This window comes from Engraulis encrasicolus, chromosome 23 (assembly GCF_034702125.1).
Source record: "Engraulis encrasicolus isolate BLACKSEA-1 chromosome 23, IST_EnEncr_1.0, whole genome shotgun sequence".
In the NCBI taxonomy this organism is placed as follows: Eukaryota; Metazoa; Chordata; class Actinopteri; order Clupeiformes; family Engraulidae; genus Engraulis; species Engraulis encrasicolus.
Genome location: NC_085879.1, coordinates 12995437 through 13020829, shown reverse-complemented (window position 1 = coordinate 13020829; position 25393 = coordinate 12995437). Strand labels below are relative to the sequence as shown.

Here is a 25393-nt window from a genome sequence, read left to right as displayed (position 1 = left end):
TTATGTCCACACTTGCAACTCCAAGAGAAACACAGATGACGCACCGTGTAAACAGGACACTATCGAAAATATGGAGGAAAACTCACCAAGAACAATAACATTCATCAACGAAAATAGAATATAGAATCGCATGAAGTCAGCTTGAACATGCACCGAAGGGCAAACCCAGCCATATATGTATATTTGTTTTTTAATGTAAAAAGTCTAAAAACATCTTAACTACCTGTGGCAGAGTTTCTGGTTCGTCACAGGGTCCAAACGGCTCATCAGCAGTGCAGGACTTGGACAGAGTGCGGTCAGCCAGTAGAGTCCCATCGTTGTAAGACTGGACAAATTTAAAGTCACTTGTGCGCGACCCGGTGGTGAGGTATGCGTCATAATTGTACCCGCTTCGCAGCGTCATAGTGCCATCCACGTCTGCGTAATTTGGAGGCAGGTAGGCGCTGGGAATGGCCACTGCTCCATCGAATAGCAGTCTGGGCTTCCTCCGGTGGCAAAACCTCACAGCCAATGCGATGATCATGAAAGTGAGGAAAAACGTGGACACAGACACCAGTGCAATGATCAAATATGTGGTGAGTTTAGAACTGCTGTCCTCATGACTCCTGTCTTTGAGTTCAGGAATGTCAGCCAAGTTATCAGAGATGACCAAGTACATGGTGCAAGTCACACTTAGTGAAGGCTGTCCGTTATCTTTCACTGCCACAATAAGATCCTGTTTTATGGCATCTGATTCTGAAATGTCTCTCTGCGTCCTGATTTCTCCACTGTGGACGCCGATGGTGAAAAGTCCAGGGTCTGTGGCTTTGATTATACTGTATGAAAGCCATGCGTTCTGGCCAGAGTCTGCGTCCACTGCGATGGCTTTGGACACAAGGGAGGCCGCAGGCACAGCTCTGGGCACTAACTCGGTCATTAAGGAGTTGTCCCCTGGGGATGGGTATAATATCTGGGGAGAGTTGTCATTCATATCCGTAATGAAAACACTAACAGTGGCGTTCGTGCTTAGGGGAGGTGATCCATTATCCCGGGCTAAAACATGGACTTTAAAGTCCTTAAACTGCTCATAATCGAAAGACCTGGCGGCATGAATGACACCAGTGTCTCCATTTATAGACAGCAACGAAGACACCGGCAGACCATTCACTTCCCCGGGTAAGAGAGAAAAAATAATAGTTCCATTCTGTCGCCAGTCTGTGTCAATCGCAGACACCGAGCAAACAGTGGAACCCTGTTTGTTATTTTCTGTCACATGGGCACTGTAAGCCTTTTCCTGAAATACGGGTGGATTATCATTTACATCTGCGACAGATAGATGTATAGTTTTGGAAGAGTAGAGAGGTGGGGATCCCTCGTCAGTAGCTGTTATTGTTATATTATAACTGTTTAATAGTTCACGGTCTAGCTCCCCTGTTGTGACTAGTGCAAAATAGTTTTTTACAGATGGAACTAGTTTAAATGGGACGTTTTGCTGGACAGAGCACCGGACAAGTCGATTATTCCCCGAATCACTGTCTTGCACGTTTATAATGCCCACCTCTGTGCCCGGTGGGGCGTTTTCAGGCACTGGGTCATTTAACGATTTGAGGATTATGACAGGGGCGTTGTCATTAATGTCTGTGATTTCTATAGTGACTTTACTATCAGAAGCCAGACCATATCCGTCCTTTGCCTTGATGCGTATTTCATATTTTGATTCTTCCTCATAATCTATTGATCCGATCACTCTAATCTCTCCAGTCTTTTCATTCAGTGAAAATGCTTTTCTGGCTTTGTCAGACATGCGCGTGAATTCATAAGTAATTTGTCCATTAGCGCCAATGTCATCGTCCAACGCACTGACTGTTAACACTGCAGTGTCTGCTGGACTGTTCTCCGGCAAGGATGCTGTGTAGTGCTCCTGGCTGAACACTGGGGCATTGTCATTAGCATCTAGCACGGTGACATGAATAGCTACGGAGCCAGTTTTCGGTGGACTTCCACCGTCTACTGCAGTAAGAATCAACTTCACCTCTTCCTGCTGTTCGCGATCCAGTTCTTTATCAAGGACCAGTTCCGCGTATTTTACGCCATCACTTTTAGTTCGAACAGCAAGTACAAAATAGTCATTCGCCTCTAAGGAGTAGCTCTGAACAGCATTATGCCCTATGTCTGCATCATGTGCCTCGTCTACGTGAAATATTTCGCCTTTGTCGGCACTCTCACTTATCTCCAGTTTAAAGTCCTCCTTTGGAAACACTGGGGAGTTATCATTTATATCCTGAATCAGTATATTAACTCGATGCAGTTCTAGGGGGCTTTCTAGCATTATGTCGACGGCAAGCACACACGAAACCTTTTCTGCGCATAGCTCCTCTCTGTCTATTCGGTCAGCCACTGTTAACTCCCCAGTTCTCAGATTAATATCACAATATTGTTTACGGTTACCTTCGCTGTCTATGCGTGCCTTGCGGGTGGCTAAACTTTTCACATGCAGTCCAAGATCCTTGACGATATTTCCAATGACGGATCCCCTCTTCATTTCCTCCGGAATGGAATAGCTGATGTCTCCGCACACACCATGCGCCGTGAAGATAAAGAAGACGACTCGCAATATTCCCATGGTCATGTATCACGTCAACAATCAATATCCAAGAGGATGCGTTAAAGCAAAATGTTTATACTTTAAACATTTAAATTATTGGTAAGAAGTACAATATTCCAAAAACAAGAATATCCGCATACACCGAGCTACCACGGTATTGACCACGGAACATAAACAAAGGGTAGCTTTCGACTGCTATCAGAGAACCAACAATGAACTGCAAGTGGGTGGGGGAATCAATTTCCCTCGTAGGTGAACAGCGACACTGTGAGTTGTTTTCATCACATTACAATTTTCCCCGAATTGAACATATCCAAATGCCACATACACGAGCCTTATGGGTAAACAACTTCGATTATTTGCACTAAGAAGCCTTTAAAATAGGATACCAATGTTAGAATCAGTGTCAAGTTGGATCGAGGATTGTAATAGAGTTCCACTTCATTGAACACTTGCTGCAGCATTCTACCCCAAGCATACAGCATACATATTTATACTTGAAGCCGAGGACCCCTGCTGGCTTAATGATGCCTGAATGAAAACAGCATAACATTCACATTACAACAAGGACATTGTGGCATGTTTTGCCTTTATAAAGATCAAACAGGAATACCCATGAAGACTGCTTATGAACTGAATCACTTACACAAATTGGGCTGTACCCTATAATGAGGTGCATGCAGACCTTGTCTACACGCGTAATAAACAGCGACATGTGTTCCTCAACTAAATTGCAACCCCCGTGAAAGATATATCCAAGTGAGTATAGATTTTCAAGGGATAATCAAATGAGACTTTGTACAAGACACAAGGAAGCTACATTTCAGCACAACGGACAGCGACACAGACGACACTGTAACGTGATCCTCAACGCCTCGAAGAAGTTTGCAAAGAGATCGATAACTCTGGTCATGACTAAGAAGTACGAGCCCTTACATAATGACAGAGAGAGAGAGAGAGAGAGAGAGAGAGAGAGAGAGAGAGAGAGAGAGAGAGAGAGAGAGAGATACAGATGCTGTGAGTATTCATATCCACATTGCAACGCCAACAGAAACACAGAGAATGCGCCGTGCGTAAACAGGACACTAGCGCAATAACTCACCTATTATATAATAATATTCATCAACGAAAACAGAATACAGATATGGACGATGACTGCTTGAAAGTGCAACAAAAAGCAAAAAATGTTTCCCAAAAAATCAGTAACATCTTAACTACCTGTGGCAGAGTTTCTGGTTCGTCACAGGGTCCAAACGGCTCATCAGCAGTGCAGGACTTGGACAGAGTGCGGTCAGCCAGTAGAGTCCCATCGTTGTATGATTGGACGAATTTAAAGTCACTTGTGCGCGACCCAGTGGTGAGGTATGCGTCATAGTTGTACCCGCTTCGCAGCGTCATAGTGCCATCCACGTCTGCGTAATTTGGAGGCAGGTAGGCGCTGGGAATGGCCACTGCTCCATCGAATAGCAGTCTGGGCTTCCTCCGATGGCAAAACCTCACAGCCAGTGCAATGATCATGAAGGTGAGGAAAAACGTAGACACAGACACCAGTGCAATGATCAAGTATGTGGTGAGTTTAGAACTGCTGTCCTCATGACTCCTGTCTTTCAGTTCAGGAATGTCAGCCAAGTTATCAGAGATGACCAAGTACATGGTGCAAGTCACACTAAGAGAAGGATGTCCGTTATCTTTCACTGCCACAATAAGATCCTGTTTTATGGCATCCGATTCTGAAATGTCTCTCTGCGTCCTGATCTCTCCACTGTGGACACCGATGGTAAAAAGTCCAGGGTCTGTGGCTTTGATGATACTGTATGAAAGCCATGCGTTCTGGCCAGAGTCTGCGTCTACTGAGATAACTTTGGACACAAGGGAAGCCGCAGGCGCAGCTCTCGGCACTAACTCTGTCATTAAGGAGTTGTCCCCTGGGGATGGGTATAATATCTGGGGAGAGTTGTCATTCATATCCGTTATGAAAACACTAACAGTGGCGTTTGTGCTTAGGGGCGGTGATCCATTATCACGGGCTAAAACGTGGACTTTAAAGTCCTTAAACTGCTCAAAATCGAAAGACCTGACGGCGTGGATAACACCGGTGTCTCCATTAATTGACAGCAACGATGACACCGGCAGACCATTCACTAACCCCGGTAGGAGAGAATAAATTACAGTTCCGTTCTGTCTCCAATCTGGATCAATTGCAGACACTGAACATACAGTGAAACCCTGTTTGTTATTTTCTGTCACATGGGCACTGTAAGCCTTTTCCTGAAATACAGGCGGATTGTCATTCACATCTGCGACAGATAGATGTATAGTTTTGGAAGAGGACAGAGGTGGGGATCCCTCATCTATTGCTGTTATTGTAATATTGTAACTGTTAATAAGTTCACGGTTCAGCTCCCCTGTTGTGACTAGTGCGAAATAGTTTTTCACAGAGGGAACCAGTTTAAATGGGACGTTTTGCTGGACAGAGCACCGGACTAGTCGATTATTCCCCGAATCGCTGTCTTGCACGTTAATAATGCCCACCTCTGTGTGCGGTGGGGCGTTTTCAGGTACTGGGTCATTTAACGATTTGAGGAATATGACAGGGGCGTTGTCATTTATATCTGTGATTTCTATAGTGACTTTACTATCGGATGCCAGACCATACCCGTCCTTTGCCTTGATGCGTATTTCATATCTTGATTCTTCCTCATAATCTATTGGTCCGATCACCCTAATCTCTCCAGTCTTTTCATTCAGTGAAAACGCTTTTCTTGCTTTCTCAGAAATGCGCGTAAATTCGTAGTTAACTTCTCCATTTGCCCCAATGTCTGCATCCACTGCAGTGACTGTTAAGACTGTAGTGTCTGCTGGAGTATTCTCCGGCAAGGATGCTGTGTAGTGCTCCTGGCTGAACACCGGGGCATTGTCATTAGCATCTAGCACGGTGACATGGATAGCTACGGAGCTAGTTTTCGCTGGACTTCCACCATCGACTGCAGTAAGAATCAATTTCACCTCTTCCTGTTGTTCGCGATCCAGTTCTTTATCGAGGACCAACTCTGCGTATTTTACGCCATCATGTTTTGTCCTAACAGCAAGTACAAAATAGCCATTCGTTCCTAAATAGTAGCTCTGAACAGCATTATGCCCTATGTCTGCATCATGCGCCTCGTCAACGTGAAAAATGGCACCTTTAATCGCATTCTCACTTATTTCCAATGTAAAAACATCTTTTGGAAACACTGGAGGGTTGTCGTTTATATCCTGAATGAGTATAGTAACACGATGCAGTTCTAGGGGGCTTTCTAGCATTATGTCGACGGCAAGCACACACGAAACCTTTTCTGCGCATAGCTCCTCTCTATCCATTCGGTCAGACACTGTTAACTCCCCTGTTCTCAGATTAACATCACAATACTGTTTACGATTACCTTCCCTGTCTATGCGTGCCTTGCGGGCAGATAAAGTCTTCACATCAAGTCCAAGATCTTTAGCGATAGTTCCAATGACGGATCCCCTCTTCATTTCCTCCGGAATGGAATAGCTTATGTCTCCGCACACACCATGCGCCATGGAGATAAAGAAGACGACTTGTAGTATTTCCATGGCCATCCCTTTCATGGACCATTAATATCCAAGAAGATGCGCTAAAGCAGAATGTTAATAGCCTACTTCAAACTTTTAAATTATCGGTAAGAAGTACAATATTCCAGACAACAAAGATATCCGTACGCATCGAGCTACCACGGATCAACAACAAAGGCTAGCTTTCCCTGTTATCACAGAACCAACAATGAACTGCTAGTGGGTGGGGAAATCAATTTCCCTCGAAGGTGGACAGCGACACTGTGAGTTGCTTTCATCACATTACACCTTTACCCAAAATGAAAATATCCAAATGCCACATACACGAGGCTTATGACCAAACAAGTTTGATTATTTACATTTTAGAGGCCTTTAAAATAGGATGGATATGTTAGAAACAGCGTCGAGTACTGAGCATTGTAATAAAGTGCCACTTGTTCAACTGCACAGGATTCACTTCATTGAACACTTGCTGCAGCATTCTACCCCAAGCATACAGCACACTATATATTTATAATTGACGCCGAGGACTCCTGGTGGCCTAATGTAACTGTTTGAATGAAAACAGTATACAAAGTGGATTCCAAAAAAGTTGGGACACTTTGTATTTTGTGAATAAAATCAAAATGCTGGCCTTTTCAAAACATTCAATATGTTAATAAGGTAGAGCATTATGTACAGACAACATATCAGTTGTTCAAGTCAAGCAGAAATATTGTTTTGAGGTAATTATGTCATCATTTAAAATTTCACCCTTGCAACAAATCCCAAAAAAGCTGGGACGGGGCCAATAAAATGCTTTTTATATTGGATAAGACTAAACACAACACAAGGGATGACACTGAACAGTTAAATACTTTGACTGATAGCATCATTTTATTAAAAAATTAGGAATTTTGATGTGTGAGACATGATTTCAGCAGCTCAACTGATAGGTGTGTTCTTCAACTTGTTTATATTCTTGTTATGCTTAATATGTGGCATATCCTGTCTGCAAGAAAACTATTTTGTGACCCGTTTACTCATATGATGGAACCACACTGTTGGAACATAGTAGAGATTGAAATTTGCCACCATTATGGGGCAATATCTAAAGGAGGTGCTCCAAAACATAATGCATTGGTAGCTATGTATGCTGTTTAATGTCTGTATATATTATTCAGCATTTAAGTTAATGTTCTAAATGAGTAAGAAGACCATAACCAAGGCACCTCTGCACCCCCTTACCATCATTAAGCTGTATTTCAGACTGACCACTAAATCAAGCTGAAGTATTCATTTTCTATATAACCTGGAGGGTGCATGACTCCATGATTTTAAAAAAGGATGCAATATTTTCCATTCTGTAATCAGAGGACAGTTTCACATGTGTCTTAGGTCCATCTAGAATGAGCTTTGTCGCATGCAACACTGTTTAATGTCTGCATCATGTGCATTTATCAAGTGTTGTGTTTATGGTCATTTTTTAGAGAGCTGTCATTGTTGAAGTGTCATAGTTTGTTTGTTGTCGACGAATATGTCATGATCTCATAACTCATGCAATGATTACACAGAGCTCTATATTACAGAAATTGGCCTTATATGCCTGCAATTTTGATAACTCAATCTTTTTGTGTAATAGATAAGTAATTAGTCCCTCAAAATCTTCACTACTGAGTGCCACAGCCTCTCTGTGATGGTATTTTATTTGTGCATTCATGCTGGCAGTCAATATAGTTCCTTTTAAAATATTCTTCCCAGTGTTATTTTTAGAATTATCCCACTATTACAACATGTTTTGGCCCTGTCCCAACTTTTTGGGGATTTGTTGCATGGGTCAAATTTTAAATGATGACATAATTACCTCAAAACAATATTTCTGCTTGACTTTAACAACTGATATGTTGTCTGCACATAATGCTCGACCTTATTAACATATTGAATGTTTTGAAATTGCCAGCATTTGGATTTTATTCACAAAATACAAAGTGTCCCAACTTTTTTGGAATCCGCTTGTACTATTCAAGCAAGCCCCGTGAACGATATAGCCAAGTGAGTATAGATTTGCATGGGATACTCAAATGCGCCGTTGTACTCGATACCAGTAAACTAAATTCAGCACCATGGACAGACACAGCTGTTTGCAGACTAATCATAACTCTGGTCATGAGTCATGACTACAAATTACCAACCACAAAAGGATGAGAGAGAGAGAGAGAGAGAGAGAGAGAGAGAGAGAGAGAGAGAGAGAGAGAGAGAGAGAGAGAGAGAGAGAGAGAGAGAGAGAGAGATGCCGTGAATATTTATGTTCACATTGCAGCTCCGAGAGAAACACAGAACCGTGCGTAAACTGGACACTAGCGCAAAAACTCACCTAATAATATTCATCGACGACAATAGAATATGCATGAAGACTTGAAAGTGAACCAAAACAAAAAAAATGTTTCAAAATCCAGCAATGTAAAAGGAACATCTTAATTACCTGTGGCAGAGTTTCTGGTTCGTCACAGGGTCCGAACGGCTCATCAGCAGTGCAGGACTTGGACAGAGTGCGGTCGGCCAGCAGAGTCCCATCGTTGTAAGACTGAACAAATTTAAAGTCACTTGTGCGCGACCCGGTGGTGAGGTACGCGTCATAATTGTACCCGCTTCGCAGCGTCATAGTGCCATCCACGTCTGCGTAATTTGGAGGCAGGTAGGCGCTGGGAATGGCCACTGCTCCATCGAATAGCAGTCTGGGCTTCCTCCGGTGGCAAAACCTCACAGCCAGTGCGATGATCATGAAGGTGAGGAAAAACGTGGACACAGACACCAGTGCAATGATCAAGTATGTAGTGAGTTTAGAACTGATGTCCTCGTGACTCCAGTCTTTCAGTTCAGGAATGTCAGCCAAGTTATCAGAGATGACCAAGTACATAGTGCAAGTCACACTAAGGGAAGGCTGTCCGTTATCTTTCACTGACACAATAAGATCCTGTTTTATGGCATCTGATTCTGAAATGTCTCTCTGAGTCCTGATCTCTCCACTGTGGACGCCGATGGTGAAAAGTCCAGGGTCTGTAGCTTTGATTATGCTGTATGAAAGCCATGCGTTCTGGCCAGAGTCTGCGTCCACTGCGATAACTTTGGACACAAGGGAAGCGGCAGGCGCTGCTCTGGGCACTAACTCGGTCATAACAGAGCTGCCATCAGGTGATGGGTAAAGTATCTGAGGAGAATTATCGTTCACATCGACAACATGGATGCTCACTGTCACATTACTGCTTAAAGGAGGTGACCCGTTATCTCTGGCTAACACTTTAACTTTGAATTCTTTAAACTGCTCATAATCAAAAGACCTGACGACGTGGATAACACCGGTGTCTCCGTTTATGGACAGCAATGCTGTCACGGGAAAGCCGTTCACCTCTCCGGGCAGGAGAGAATAAATCACAGTGCCGTTCTGCCTCCAGTCAGGATCTGTTGCCGTTACTGAGGCCACAGAGGATCCCTGGCTGTTATTTTCTGTCACATGCAGGGATTAAAGCAAAACAAAGTCATCTGACTGAACTTTTTTATCACTCCGTAACCCTACGAAAACCAATGTAGCCAGGCTCTGCCCTCATAACGAAACATACACTGGTTTTACGCAAAGAATGGTGCCAGAGCCAGCACTAGGCATAGGCAGACAGGGCTAGAGCAGAATAGGCCTATGTCTTGAGGGCGCCAGTAATACCAAAAAGTGCCACAAAATCAGAACTTCAACCAACATAAAACGTTACACTTCACATTAACAATGAATATTCATCATACACTCAGTAGGCCTATACACTCAGTATGAATGTACCTGTAGGTAGTAAGTACTAGATCAGATGTGCTCAATCAGATGTAGGCCTACAATGCTATGTTTACAGATGCCAATTTCTAAATACAAAAAAGGAAAGAGGAAAAGGGGGCAGGCCTAGGCCACCAGATTGACTAGAACTGGCCGAGAATGGAGGGATAATGGATACTATATCAGACTGCAAACACTGAACTGCAATTTGGGGCATGTTTTGGTTATTTTCCTCTTATTTCTACCCATTGTTTATGAATTGTTCACAACATTTTGCAGAATGGATTCACAATGAGTGTTTCAAAATGGTCTAGCTGATATCACAGAATTATTGACTTGGAATTGCAATGTGTTGATACAGTGATCCCATTATGGGTTTTTTTTTGTAGTAGTAGGTTATATTTTGTCTTTCACATCAGAATGGGCAAACACTGTTCTGGTGAAAGCACTGGTGCGCATTGCTTGCAGTTGTATTTCTGACATTTAAAAAATAATGCATAGCAATCAGAGGGAGAAAACTAGTTGTTGGTTATTTGTATGTTTTTCACCCTTCTGCCTTTTTCACTATTCATCCTGTTACAAATAACTTGTTGACGTTTACAAACAGGTTGCGGTAGTCTACCTCTGTGTTCTACCGTTTTGAAAACCTATAGCTACTTTTTTGCTTCTCGGTGTGCGGTGCCAAGCACGCTTCGCAAGCAGAAACGACAGACATACGTCTATCGTTTAACAAAAGTAACACACATTAGCTTGTCGCGCAACGTTTCACTCGAATCAAGGCAAATCATCCACCCATCAGTCTTGAGTGTCCGGTGCGCAAATAACTGACCTCAAACGAAACGCATCCGAGATGGGCACAGACGTTGATCCACTCAAAAACAAGCACACGCAACTGTTGCTGCACACTATTCCAGTTAGCAAAAACAGCATCACACAGTAGCCTACAACAAGCCTTGAAAGTGAAACAAACATCGAAACGGCATTTATCGACCATGAATCCACCCATCAGAACACTGCTTCCCAGAACAAGACGTTGGCATAAAATATTGCCTCTGCCAGGGATAGCCTATCCGTGTCATCAGACAGACAACTAGTTCTACACGCAGCCAGTCAAACGCGCTAAACTTTGAGGATGAAACGCATGGTATCCTAGCTAGTTGCCAATGATAGCCGTCTCATTGGGGCTATGAATAATGTTGGTAAAAGTCACAATGCTTAAAAGGCAAACCCTTAATGAAAAGGACATCATGCGCAGTCGAAGTAAACTATTCTTTTTTTGCCTAACTATCTACTACGGCAGGTGCAATGATAATGGAAACGTGTCCTACCTTCTTCCAGCTATGCGTTCCATGCATGCATAGGTACCGGTATGCATTTATTATTAGCCCATATTGGAATCTCAGTCCAACTCGTTTAACGATTGTCATTGCACTTTAAAGACATATTACACTTATTTTCTTTTCTGCCATCAGCAACAATGATGGCTTTTTTTTTTTCTTTCTTTGTTTTAATCTCTCGCGCTGCGCCGCCACCGAATTGTTGACCGCTCGTGTACTTTTTTTTGGAACATGGAAGAACAGGGGATGGCTCAAAACTACTGATGAGTGAATGTTGTATCACACCACCAGTGGTGGAGTGTATGACTAAATCCGTACAACAAACACACCTCTCGTCCCCTTCTCATGACCAGGAGTGCTCTCGATTTGAGTTCAGTTGGAAAGTAAAAATTGTAAATTAATTGACATAAATTATACGGACGGAAATCCGTCCAAACGAAAATCCAGTTGACGGAAATCCGTCGTAGTGACGGAAAACTTTAATCCCTGCACATGTGCGATGTAAGTCTGCTTACTAAATACAGGCGGGTTATCGTTCACATCAGCAACAGACAGCTGCACTACTTTGGAGGAGGAGAGAGGTGGAGAGCCCTCGTCAGTGGCTGTTATGGTGATATTGTAATCAGTTATTAATTCACGGTCTAACTCGCCTGTGGTCAACAGAGAAAAGTAGTTTTTAATGGATGGCACGAGTTTGAATGGCACGCCCTGCTGAATGGTGCAGCGAATCTGCCGGTTACTGTCAGAGTCTCTGTCCTGGACATTTATGATGCCCACCTCCGTGCCCGGTGGCGCATTCTCTAGCACCGGGTTATTTAAGGATTTTAGATAAATAACGGGAGCGTTGTCATTCACATCAATGATTTCTATCGATATTTTTGTATCTGATGTAAGCCCTGTTCCATCTTTGCCCTGAACGTGAATTTCATATTTAGATTCATCCTCGAAATCCACCGGCCCCATCACTCGTATCTCACCGCTTATTTCATTCAGGGCGAATAACTTGCTTGCTTTTTCAGATATGCGACTAAATTCATATGTAACCTCTCCATTTTCCCCTGCATCTGCATCAGTGGCGCTGACTTTGGTCACCACGGTATCCGTAGGGGAGTTTTCAGGCAGAGAGGCTGTGTACACCTCCTGCGTAAAAACCGGTGCATTGTCGTTGGCGTCAAGGACAGTAATATGTATGGTAACAGAACCTGATCGCGGTGGTGTACCTCCATCGATAGCTGTTAGGACTAATGTCAGCTCATCCTCTTCCTCATGGTCTAATTCTCTGTCCAAAACTAACTCGCTGTATTTTCCACCGTCATTCTTTGTGCGAACAGCAAGCAGGAAATGTTCATTCTTCTCTAATGCGTATGTCTGTACTGAATTCTGTCCTATGTCTGCATCATTGGCTACGTCAACACGGAAAGCAGCGCCCTTAATGGCATGTTCCCCGATTTCTAATTTGATGACCTCCCTAGCAAATATGGGAGAATTGTCATTTATGTCCTTTATATCAATTAAAATGCGATGCAGTTCTAAGGGATTTTCCAGCATTAGCTCGACGTTAAGCACACAGGATAGCTTTTCAGAGCACAGCTCCTCTCTATCTATTCGATCAGCCACTATAAGTTCTCCTGTTCGCAGGTTAATGTCAACAAATGTTCTAGTATTACCTTCGCTATCGATGCGCGCCTTGCGACTAGACAATCTTTTCAAGTCCAATCCAATATCTTTGGCAACATTTCCGATGACGGATCCGCGTTTGAGCTCCTCCGGAATCGAGTAGCTTACGTCTCCATACACCGTTTGAACAATGAAACTGCTCAGACAAAGACAGATGTACAAATCCACGAGATAAATCTTGAGCTTCATGTTCAAGACAATATAACCGCTGGTTGACTTTTTCAAACACCAACAAAAACGTAGTTAAACTAATGAAATCCACTCTTTGTATTCCGTGTGTTCTGCAGTAAAATCGCCTTTTGCAATATTTCTGTGATGGCGGAGGACAACAGATCTACAACAGTGACAATATGGGTGGAGGTTTAAGAGTCCACTGCAGGTAAACAGCGACCCTGTGAGTTTTTATGTGAGCATTACAACTTTGAAAGAAAAACAACAACAATTCTCTACGTGCGTAAAATTGACATATGAGGAAATACCAAGCAAACCAAAGTCACCTGAAAAAATGAAATGCTCAAAAACTAAGCAAGAACACACAATGACATGAAGATCGCTTTAGTGTCCAACAAACAGGGCAAAACAAGCAATGATTCCCCAATTAACCCAACACAGGGAACAAAGAGAGAATATGGAATATCTTAATTACCTGAAGCAGAGTTTCTGGTTCGTCACAGGGTCCAAACGGTTCATCCGCAGTGCAGGACTTGGACAGAGTGCGGTCGGCCAGCAGAGTCCCATCCTTGTAAGATTGGACAAATTTAAAGTCACTTGTGCGCGACCCGGTGGTGAGGTATGCGTCATAATTGTACCCGCTTCGCAGCGTCATAGTGCCATCCACGTCTGCGTAATTTGGAGGCATGTAGGCGCTGGGAATGGCTACTGCTCCATCGAATAGGAGTCTGGGCTTCCTCCGATGGCAAAACCTCACAGCCAGTGCGATGATCATGAAAGTGAGGAAAAAAGTGGACACAGACACCAGTGCAATGATCAAATATGTGGTGAGTTTAGAACTGCTGTCCTCATGACTCCTGTCTTTCAGTTCAGGAATGTCAGCCAAGTTATCAGAGATGACCAAGTACATGGTGCAAGTCACACTTAGAGAAGGCTGTCCGTTATCTTTCACTGCCACAGTAAGATCCTGTTTTATGGCATCTGATTCTGAAATGTCTCTCTGCGTCCTGATCTCCCCACTGTGGACACCGATGGTGAAAAGTCCAGGGTCTGTGGCTTTGATTATACTGTATGAAAGCCATGCGTTCTGGCCAGAGTCTGCGTCCACTGCGATAACTTTGGACACAAGGGAAGCCGCAGGTGCTGCTCTGGGCACTAACTCGGTCATAACAGAGCTGCCATCAGGTGATGGGTAAAGTATCTGAGGAGAATTATCGTTCACATCGACAACATGGATGCTCACAGTCACATTACTGCTTAAAGGAGGAGACCCGTTATCTCTGGCTAACACCTTAACTTTGAAATCTTTAAATTGCTCATAATCAAAAGACCTGACGGCGTGGATAACACCGGTGTCTCCGTTTATGGACAACAATGCTGACACGGGAAAGCCATTCACCTCTCCGGGCAAGAGAGAATAAATCACAGTGCCGTTCTGCCTCCAGTCAGGATCTGATGCCGTTACTGAGGCCACAGAGGATCCCTGGCTGTTATTTTCTGTCACATGTGCGATGTAAGACTGCTTACTAAATACAGGGGGGTTATCGTTCACATCAGCAACAGACAGCTGTACTACTTTGGAGGAGGAGAGAGGTGGAGAGCCCTCGTCAGTGGCTGTTATGGTGATATTGTAATCAGTTATTAATTCACGGTCTAGCTCGCCTGTGGTCAACAGAGAAAAGTAGTTTTTAATGGATGGCACGAGTTTGAATGGCACGCCCTGCTGAATGGTGCAGCGAATCTGCCGGTTACTGTCAGAGTCTCTGTCCTGGACATTTATGATGCCCACCTCCGTGCCCGGTGGTGCATTCTCTGACACCGGGTTATTTAACGAGTTTACAGATATTAAAGGAGCATTGTCATTCACATCAATGATTTCTATAGATACTTTTGTATCTGATTTGAGCCCATTACCATCTTTGCCCTGAATGCGCATTTCATATTTAGCTTCCTCCTCGTAGTCCACTGTCCCTATCACTCGTATCTCTCCAGTTTTCTGATTTAGGGCAAATAATTTCCTAGCTTTTTCAGATACGCGACTAAATTCATATGTAACCTCTCCATTTGCCCCATCATCGGCATCCGTGGCGCTTACTTTCAGTACCACTGTGTCTGGAGAGGAGTTCTCAGGAAGAGAGGCTTTGTACACACCCTGACTGAAGACTGGGGCATTATCGTTAGCGTCCAGTACAGTTATGTGTATGGCTACAGTACTCGATCTCACTGGATCCCCACCATCAATCGCCTTCAAAACTAACCTAACCTCTTCTTCTTGTTCTCGATCCAGCTCTTTGTCTAAAATCAGCTCACCGTATTTCCCCCCGTCATCATTTGTACGGACAGCCAACACGAAATGGTTATTGTTCTCTAGTGCGTAATTCTGCACGGCATGTTGCCCTATATCTGCATCGTGCGCGTCGTCTAGAGGGAAAACTGCTCCTTTAACGGCACTTTCTCTGATATCCAATTTAATAACCTCGTTGGGAAATACAGGAGGGTTATCATTTATGTCCTTTATTTCAACTAAAATGCGATGCAGTTCCAGTGGATTCTCCAACATGAGCTCAACGCTAAGCACACAGGATAGCTTTTCAGAGCACATCTCCTCTCTGTCTATTCGATCAGCCACTGTTAGCTCTCCAGTTTTTAAATGAATGTCAATGTAACCTCTACTGTTACCTTCTGTTATGATTCGAGCTTTGCGAGAAGACAACCGCTTCAAATCCAGTCCAATATCTTTGGCAACATTTCCGAGTACTGATCCTCGTTTGAGCTCCTCCGGAATGGAATAGCTCACGTCTCCACATGCGCTACGAACAATGAAAATGCTCAGTCCAAGCCAAACATAGAAATACACGAGATTCTTTGGGCATTTCATGTTGAGGACAAGACGACAGAGTATTCCAATAAAAGTAAAAATCAGATTAAATAATTATGATCCCTCTTTGTAATCCGTGCGTTCGGCAGCAGGCTAAGATATTGCAATATCGCCTTGATGGCGGCGGACAACAGAGCAACAATGACATAGTGGGTAAAGGGTTAAAAGTCAATGGCAGGCAAACAGCGACGCTGTGAGTTTTCATGTGCACATTACAACTCCGAGAGAAATACAAAATGCTAACCGTGCGTAATGTGTGGACACATGCCAATGACAGACAAACCAGCGGCACTGAGGATATTTAAACATTCAATCACGACAGCGTAACACAACAGGGCATAGCGAATGCTTGAATGTGCTACCAACTCATATAAAAACAAACCTTACTTCTGAAATAAATGCAGCATTGTAAAACCTTATGACAAGGGCATTGGGGCACATTTTGCAATTATGAACATCAAACAAAATCCCGAAGAAGACTGCTAATGGAGTAAAAACTGCTCTGAATCACTTACACAAATTGGGCTGTACCACAATGAGGGAAATGTAGACCTTTTCCACGCTTGATAAACAGCGAGATAATGTGTCTTTGAATTAAATTTCCCCGGGAACGATATAGCCAAGTGAGTATATATTTGCATGGGAGAATCACATGCAACTTTGTACTCGACACCGGTACTAAACCACAACTAAATTTCAGCACAATGGACAGCAACACACGGTGTATCATGAGACTTAAAGCATCCTTGAGTTTTACAGAGTAATCGATATTTCTGGTCATGACAAAGAACCACTCAAGGATGAGAGAGAGAGAGAGAGAGAGAGAGAGAGAGATACAGATGCTGTGAGTATTCATATCCACATTGCAACGCCAACAGAAACACAGAGAATGCGCCGTGCGTAAAACACCAACGGAAATATGAGGGGGAATCACACGTAGAAATAATTACAACATTCATCAACGACAATAGAATAAAGAATTAAACGAAGGCTGTATGAAAGTGCACCAAAGGGCACAACGAGCCACTTTTCCAAAAAAAGACCATCTTAATTACCTGCGGTAGAGTTTCTGGTTCCTCACAGGGTCCAAACGGCTCATCAGCAGTGCAGGACTTGGACATAGTGCGGTCAGCCAGTAGAGTCCCATCGTTGTAAGACTGAACAAATTTAAAGTCACTTGTGCGGGACCCGGTGGTGAGGTACGCGTCATAATTGTACCCGCTTCGCAGCGTCATAGTGCCATCCACGTCTGCGTAATTTGGAGGCAGGTAGGCGGTGGGAATGGCCACTGCTCCATCGAATAACAATCTGGGCTTCCTCCGATGGCAAAACCTCACAGCCAGTGCGATGATCATGAAGGTGAGGAAAAACGTGGACACAGACACCAGTGCAATGATCAAGTATGTGGTGAGTTTAGAACTGTTGTCCTCATGACTCCTGTCTTTCAGTTCAGGAATGTCAGCCAAGTTATCAGAGATGACCAAGTACATGGTGCAAGTCACACTTAGAGAAGGCTGTCCGTTATCTTTCACTGCCACAATAAGATCCTGTTTTATGGCATCCGATTCTGAGATGTCTCTCTGCGTCCTGATCTCTCCACTGTGGACGCCGATGGTGAAAAGTCCAGGGTCTGTGGCTTTGATTATACTGTATGAAAGCCATGCGTTCTGGCCAGAGTCTGCGTCCACTGCGATAACTTTGGACACAAGGGAAGCCGCAGGTGCTGCTCTGGGCACTAACTCGGTCATAACAGAGCTGCCATCAGGGGATGGGTAAAGTATCTGAGGGGAATTATCGTTCACATCGACAACATGGATGCTCACTGTCACATTACTGCTTAAAGGAGGTGACCCGTTATCTCTGGCTAACACTTTAACTTTGAATTCTTTAAACTGCTCATAATCAAAAGACCTGACGGCGTGGATAACACCGGTGTCTCCGTTTATGGACAACAATGCTGACACGGGAAAGCCATTCACCTCTCCGGGCAGGAGAGAATAAATCACAGTGCCGTTCTGCCTCCAGTCATGATCTGTTGCCGTTACTGAGGCCACAGAGGATCCCTGAGTGTTATTTTCTGTCACGTGTGCGATGTAAGTCTGCTTACTAAATACAGGCGGGTTATCGTTAACATCAGCAACAGACAGGTGCACTACTTTGGAGGAGGAGAGAGGAGGAGAGCCCTCATCGGTAGCTGTTATAGTGATATTGTAATCGGTTACTAATTCACGGTCTAACTCGCCTGTGGTCAACAGAGAAAAGTAGTTTTTAATGGATGGTACGAGTTTGAATGGCACGCCCTGCTGAATGGTGCAGCGAATCAGCCGGTTACTGTCAGAGTCTCTGTCCTGGACATTTATTATACCCACCTCCGTGCCTTGTGGCGCATTCTCTGGCACCGGATTATTTAAGGATTTTAGATAAATAACGGGAGCGTTGTCATTCACATCAATGATTTCTATCGATATTTTTGTATCTGATGTAAGCCCTGTTCCATCTTTGCCCTGAACGTGAATTTCATATTTAGATTCATCCTCGAAATCCACTGACCCTATCACTTTTATTTCACCGCTTTTCTCATTCAAGGTAAATAATTTCCTAGCTTTTTCCGAGATGCGACTAAATTCATATGTAACCTCTCCGTTTGCACCTGCATCTGCATCAGTGGCGCTGACTTTGGTCACCACGGTATCCGTAGGGGAGTTTTCAAGCAGAGATGCTGTGTACATCTCCTGCGCAAACACCGGTGCATTATCGTTAGCGTCTAGCACAGAAATGAGTATGGTAACAGAGCCCGATCGCGGTGGTGCGCCGCCATCAATAGCCGTTAAGATTAATGTCAGCGCTTCCTCTTTCTCGCGGTCTAATTCTTTGTCCAAAACTAATTCGCTATATTTTCCACCGTCGTTCTTTGTGCGCACAGCTAGCACGAAATGCTCATTCGCCTCCAATGCGTATGTCTGGATTGAATTTTGCCCTATGTCTGCATCATTGGCTACGTCAACACGGAAAGCAGCGCCCTTAATGGCATGTTCCCCGATTTCAAGACTAATCACATCTTTAGTAAATAAAGGAGAATTGTCATTTATGTCCATTATTTGAATTAAAATGCGATGCAGTTCTAGCGGGTTCTCCAGCATTAGCTCGACGTTAAGCACACATGACAGTTTTTCAGAGCAGAGCTCCTCTCTGTCTATTCGGTCAGCCACCAGCAGTTCTCCTGTTCTCAGATTAATATCAACCAAATGTCTGCTATTACCTTCGGTGTCGATGCGCGCCTTGCGACTAGACAATCTTTTCAAATCCAGTCCAATATCTTTGGCAACGTTTCCGATCACTGATCCACGTTTGAGCTCCTCCGGAATCGAGTAGCTTACGTCTCCATACGCGGACTGAACAATGAAAATGCTCAGACAAAGCCAAACACAAAAATTCATGAGATGTATCTGGTACTCCATGTTGAAGACAAAATGATCGACTTCCCGATTCCAAAAACAACAACAAAAATGTATGATAAGTGATGAAACCTACTCTTGGTCATCCATGTGTTCTGCAGTAAAATCGCCTATATTGCAATATCGCTGTGATGGCGGAGGACAACAGATCTACAACAGTGACAGTATGGGTGGAGGTTTATGAGTCAACTGCAGGTAAACAGCGACGCTGTGAGTTTGTATGTGAACATTACAACTCGGATCCATCATTCCATCCGTGCGTAAAATGGACACATGGGTGGATTATGAAGCGAACCAAAGTCACCTGAAATCATTCAAACGTTCAGCAACGACGACAGAACACACAACGGCACATATACGTCCAACAAACAGGGCAAAACAAGCAATACTTCCACAATGAACCCAGCGTTTTCACAATTAAAATAACATAAAATAAGGAGGTCTTAATTACCTGTAGCAGTGTTTCTGGTTCGTCACAAGGACCAAACGGCTCATCGGCAGTGCAGGACTTGGACAGAGTGCGGTCAGCCAGCAGAGTGCCATCGTTGTAAGATTGGACAAATTTAAAGTCACTTGTGCGCGACCCGGTGGTGAGGTATGCGTCATAATTGTACCCGCTTCGCAGCGTCATAGTGCCATCCACGTCTGCGTAATTTGGAGGCAGGTAGGCGCTGGGAATGGCCACTGCTCCATCGAATAGCAGTCTGGGCTTCCTCCGATGGCAAAACCTCACAGCCAGTGCTATGATCATGAAGGTGAGGAAAAACGTGGAAACAGACACCAGTGCAATGATCAAGTATGTGGTGAGTTTAGAACTGCTGTCCTCATGACTCCTGTCTTTCAGTTCAGGAATGTCAGCCAAGTTATCAGAGATGACCAAGTACATGGTGCAAGTCACACTAAGAGAAGGCTGTCCGTTATCTTTCACTGACACAATAAGATCCTGTTTTATGGCATCTGATTCTGAAATGTCTCTCTGCGTCCTGATCTCTCCACTGTGGACGCCGATGGTGAAAAGTCCAGGGTCTGTAGCTTTGATTATACTGTATGAAAGCCATGCGTTCTGGCCAGAGTCTGCGTCCACTGCGATGACTTTGGACACAAGGGAAGCCGCAGGCGCAGCTCTGGGCACTAACTCGGTCATAACAGAGCTGCCATCAGGTGATGGGTAAAGTATCTGAGGAGAATTATCGTTCACATCGACTACATGGATGCTCACAGTCACATTACTGCTTAAAGGAGGAGACCCGTTATCTCTGGCTAACACTTTAACTTTGAAATCTTTAAACTGCTCATAATCAAAAGACCTGACGGCGTGGATAACACCGGTGTCTCCGTTTATGGACAACAATGCTGACACGGGAAAGCCATTCACCTCTCCGGGCAGGAGAGAATAAATCACAGTGCCGTTCTGCCTCCAGTCAGGATCTGTTGCCGTTACTGAGGCCACAGAGGATCCCTGGCTGTTATTTTCTGTCACATGTGCGATGTAAGACTGCTTACTAAATACAGGGGGGTTATCGTTCACATCAGCAACAGAGAGGTGCACTACTTTGGAGGAGGAGAGAGGTGGAGAGCCCTCGTCAGTGGCTGTGATGGTGATATTATAATCAGTTATCAATTCACGGTCTAACTCGCCTGTAGTCAACAGAGAAAAGTAGTTTTTAATGGATGGCACGAGTTTGAATGGCACGCCCTGCTGAATGGTGCAGCGAATCTGCCGGTTACTGTCAGAGTCTCTGTCCTGGACATTTATGATGCCCACCTCCGTGCCCGGAGGCGCATTCTCTGGCACCGGACTATTTAAAGATTTCAAATATATAACGGGGGCATTGTCATTCACATCAATAATTTCTATCGATACTTTAGTATCTGATGTGAGTCCAGTTCCATCTTTCCCCTGAACGCGCATTTCATATTTAGATTCATCCTCGTAGTCCACTGACCCTATCAATCTTATCTCTCCGCTCTGGTGATTTAGGGCAAATAATTTTCTGGCTTTTTCCGTGATGCGACTGAACTCATATGTAACTTCTCCGTTTGCTCCAGCATCTGCATCGGTTGCGCTCACTATCAACACCACAGTGTCTAGGGGGGAGTTTTCAGGCAGAGATGCTTTGTATGCAGTCTGACTGAAGACTGGGGCATTATCGTTAGCGTCCAGGACAGTGATGTGTATGGCTACAGAACCCGATTTCGCTGGATTACCACCATCGAGTGCCTTTAGAACTAATTTAACCTCTTCTTCCTTTTCACGATCAAGCTCTTTGTCTAAAATCAATTCGCTGTATTTTCCACCGTCATCATTTGTACGAACAGCCAGCACAAAATGGTTATTGTTCTCTAATGCGTAATTCTGCACTGCATTCTGTCCTATATCTGCATCATGCGCGCCAGCAACGCGAAAGGCTGCTCCTTTATCTGCATTTTCACTTATTTCTAACGTAATGACATCGGTGGGGAAAATAGGGGAATTATCATTGATGTCCTTTATTTCTATTAAAACACGATGAAGTTCTAAGGGGGTTTCCAACATTAGCTCGACATTAAGCACACAGGATAGCTTTTCAGAGCACAGCTCCTCTCTGTCTATTCGTTCAGCCACTACGAGTTCTCCTGTTCTCAGGTTAATGTCCACAAAACGTCTGCTATTACCTTCGGTGTCGATGCGCGCCTTGCGACCAGACAACCCTTTCAAGTCCAGTCCAATATCTTTGGCAACATTTCCGATCACAGATCCTCGCTTGAGCTCCTCCGGGATTGAGTAGCTTACGTCGCCATGCGCACTCTGAACAATGAAAATGCTCAGCCATAGCCAAACACAAAAATCCATTAGATTTTTCGTATACTTCATGTTGAAGGCAGACTCGCGTCCCCGATTCCAAAACAACAACAAAAAAGCATTACAGGTAATGAAACCCACTCTTTGTAATCCGTGTGTTTTGCAGTAAAATCGCCTTTTGCAGTATCGCCCGTGATGGCGGAGGACATTAGCCTGGGAACTCCCATACTGCCTTTAGTTCTACACAATCGTTTCGATCTGAAAGACAATCTCACTTGTGATTAGGTCTGGTGTTAACCAGGCAAGGAGAACATTAGATCTACAACAGTGCTGACAATAGGGGTGGAGGTTTAAGAGTCCATCGCAGGTAAACAGCGACGCTGTGAGTTTTTATGTGAACATTACAACTCTAAGGGAAAAAAACGATTCCCTCCGTGCGTAAAATTGACATATGAGGAAATACCAAGCAAACCAAAGTCACCTGAAATCATTCAAACGTTCACCAAAAAAGGTAGAATTCACAACAACATGTATTACTTGGACGTCCAACATACACAGCGAAACTGTGCGCAAAATGAGTCAATACTAAGTCACCTGAAATAATTGACACGTTCACCAACGAAGGTAGAACACACAACGACACAAAGGCGGCTTGGAAGTCCAACATGCACAGTAAAACCAGCAATAGGCCTACTTCCACAATAAATCCAGCGTTATTAATCCATCGTAAATAAATAAAATATAGATCATATTACCTGTGGCAGAGTTTCTGGTTCGTCACAGGGTCCGAACGGCTCATCAGCAGTGCAGGACTTGCTCAGAGTGCGGTCAGCCAGTAGAGTGCCATCGTTGTAAGACTGGACAAATTTAAAGTCACTTGTGCGCGACCCGGTGGTGAGGTATGCGTCATAATTGTACCCGCTTCGCAGCGTCATAGTGCCATCCACGTCTGCGTAATTTGGAGGCAGGTAGGCGCTGGGAATGGCCACTGCTCCATCGAATAGCAGTCTGGGCTTCCTCCGGTGGCAAAACCTCACAGCCAGTGCGATGATCATGAAGGTGAGGAAAAACGTGGACACAGACACCAGTGCAATGATCAAGTATGTGGTGAGTTTAGAACTGCTGTCCTCATGACTCCTGTCTTTCAGTTCAGGAATGTCAGCCAAGTTATCAGAGATGACCAAGTACATGGTGCAAGTCACACTTAGAGAAGGCTGTCCGTTATCTTTCACTGCCACAATAAGATCCTGTTTTATGGCATCTGATTCTGAAATGTCTCTCTGCGTCCTGATCTCTCCACTGTGGACGCCGATGGTGAAAAGTCCAGGGTCTGTGGCTTTGATTATACTGTATGAAAGCCATGCGTTCTGGCCAGAGTCTGCGTCTACTGCGATGACTTTGGACACAAGGGAAGCCGCAGGCGCAGCTCTCGGCACTAACTCGGTCATTAAGGAGTTGTCTCCTGGGGATGGGTATAATATCTGGGGAGAGTTGTCATTCATATCCGTTATGAAAACACTAACAGTGGCGTTTGTGCTTAGGGGCGGTGATCCATTATCACGGGCTAAAACATGGACTTTAAAGTCCTTACACTGCTCATAATCGAAAGACCTGACGGCGTGGATAACACCAGTGTCTCCATTTATAGACAGCAACGAAGACACCGGCATACCATTCACTAACCCCGGTAGGAGAGAATAAATTACAGTTCCGTTCTGTCTCCAATCTGGATCAATTGCAGTCACTGAGCATACAGTGGAACCCTGTTTGTTATTTTCTGTCACATGGGCACTGTAAGTCTTTTCCTGAAATACAGGCGGATTGTCATTTACATCTGAGACAGATAGATGTATAGTTTTGGAAGAGGAGAGAGGTGGGGATCCCTCATCGGTTGCTGTTATTGTAATATTATAACTGTTTAATAGTTCACGGTCCAGCTCCCCTGTTGTGGCCAATGCGAAATAGTTTTTCACAGAAGGAACCAGTTTAAATGGGACGTTTTGCTGGACAGAGCACCGGACTAGTCGATTATTCCCTGAATCGTTGTCTTGCACGTTTATAATGCCCACCTCTGTGCCCGGTGGGGCGTTTTCAGACACTGGGTCATTTAACGATTTGAGGATTATGACAGGGGCGTTGTCATTAATATCTGTGATTTCTATAGTGACTTTACTGTCAGATGTTAGACCGTATCCGTCCATTGCCTGGATGCGCATTTCATATTTTGACTCGTCTTCAAAATCTATTGGCCCAACAACTCTCATTTCTCCAGTGTTTTCATTCAGTGAAAATGCTTTTCTGGCTTTCTCAGAAATGCGCGTAAATTCGTAGGTAACCTCTCCATTCGCGCCAATGTCTGCATCCACAGCACTGACTGTTAACACTGCAGTGTCTGCTGGAGTATTCTCCGGCAAGGATGCTGTGTAGTGTTCCTGACTGAACACTGGGGCATTGTCATTAGCATCTAGCACGGTGACATGGATAGCTACGGAACCAGTTTTCGGTGGACTTCCACCATCTACTGCAGTAAGAATCAGCTTTACCTCTTCCTGCTGTTCGCGATCCAATACTTTATCTAGAACTAATTCACCATATTTGACTCCCTCATTTTTAGTTCGAACAGCAAGTACGAAATAGTCATTCGCCTCTAATGAGTAACTCTGAACAGCATTGTGTCCTGTGTCGGCATCGTGTGCCTCATTCACTCTAAATACTGCACCTTTGACGGCACTCTCACGTATATCCAACTTAAAAACATCTTTTGGAAACACTGGGGAGTTATCATTTATATCCTGAATGAGTATATTAACTCGATGCAGTTCTAGGGGGCTTTCTAGCATTATGTCGACGGCAAGCACACACGAAACCTTTTCTGCGCATAGCTCCTCTCTGTCTATTCGGTCAGCCACCGTTAACTCCCCAGTCCTCAGATTAATATCACAATATTGTTTACGATTACCTTCGCTATCTTCGCGTGCCTTGCGGGCAGATAACGTTTTTACATCAAGTCCAAGATCTTTGGCGATATTTCCAATGACGGATCCCCTCTTCATTTCCTCCGGAATGGAATAGCTGATGTCTCCACACACTCCGTGCGCCATGAAGGTAAAGAAGACGAGTCGCAATAATCCCATGGTCAT

General features: G+C 44.2%; 4 protein-coding genes across 4 annotated transcripts; all 4 read right to left on the bottom strand.

The window, feature by feature from the left end:
• LOC134439503 (cadherin-23-like) lies at positions 1 to 16016 on the bottom strand. The gene is made up of 7 exons (XM_063189401.1): positions 13651 to 16016; positions 11792 to 13103; positions 8622 to 9659; positions 3803 to 6202; positions 3082 to 3115; positions 224 to 930; positions 1 to 18 (listed from the first exon to the last, which is right to left on the bottom strand). Exons 1-7 carry the CDS (start codon positions 16014 to 16016, stop codon positions 1 to 3), a joined length of 7875 nt encoding a protein of 2624 aa, XP_063045471.1.
• A 507-nt stretch (positions 16017 to 16523) lies between these two features.
• LOC134439502 (protocadherin gamma-A11-like) lies at positions 16524 to 19474 on the bottom strand. Its single transcript, XM_063189400.1, has 2 exons — positions 17072 to 19474; positions 16524 to 16541 (listed from the first exon to the last, which is right to left on the bottom strand). Exons 1-2 carry the CDS (start codon positions 19472 to 19474, stop codon positions 16524 to 16526), a joined length of 2421 nt encoding a protein of 806 aa, XP_063045470.1.
• A 69-nt stretch (positions 19475 to 19543) lies between these two features.
• Positions 19544 to 22325, bottom strand: LOC134439501 (protocadherin gamma-A11-like). The gene is made up of 2 exons (XM_063189399.1): positions 19923 to 22325; positions 19544 to 19621 (listed from the first exon to the last, which is right to left on the bottom strand). Exons 1-2 carry the CDS (start codon positions 22323 to 22325, stop codon positions 19544 to 19546), a joined length of 2481 nt encoding a protein of 826 aa, XP_063045469.1.
• Positions 22326 to 22999: 674 nt separating this feature from the next.
• On the bottom strand, positions 23000 to 25393 carry LOC134439500 (protocadherin gamma-A11-like). Its single transcript, XM_063189397.1, has one exon. It carries the CDS (start codon positions 25391 to 25393, stop codon positions 23000 to 23002), a length of 2394 nt encoding a protein of 797 aa, XP_063045467.1.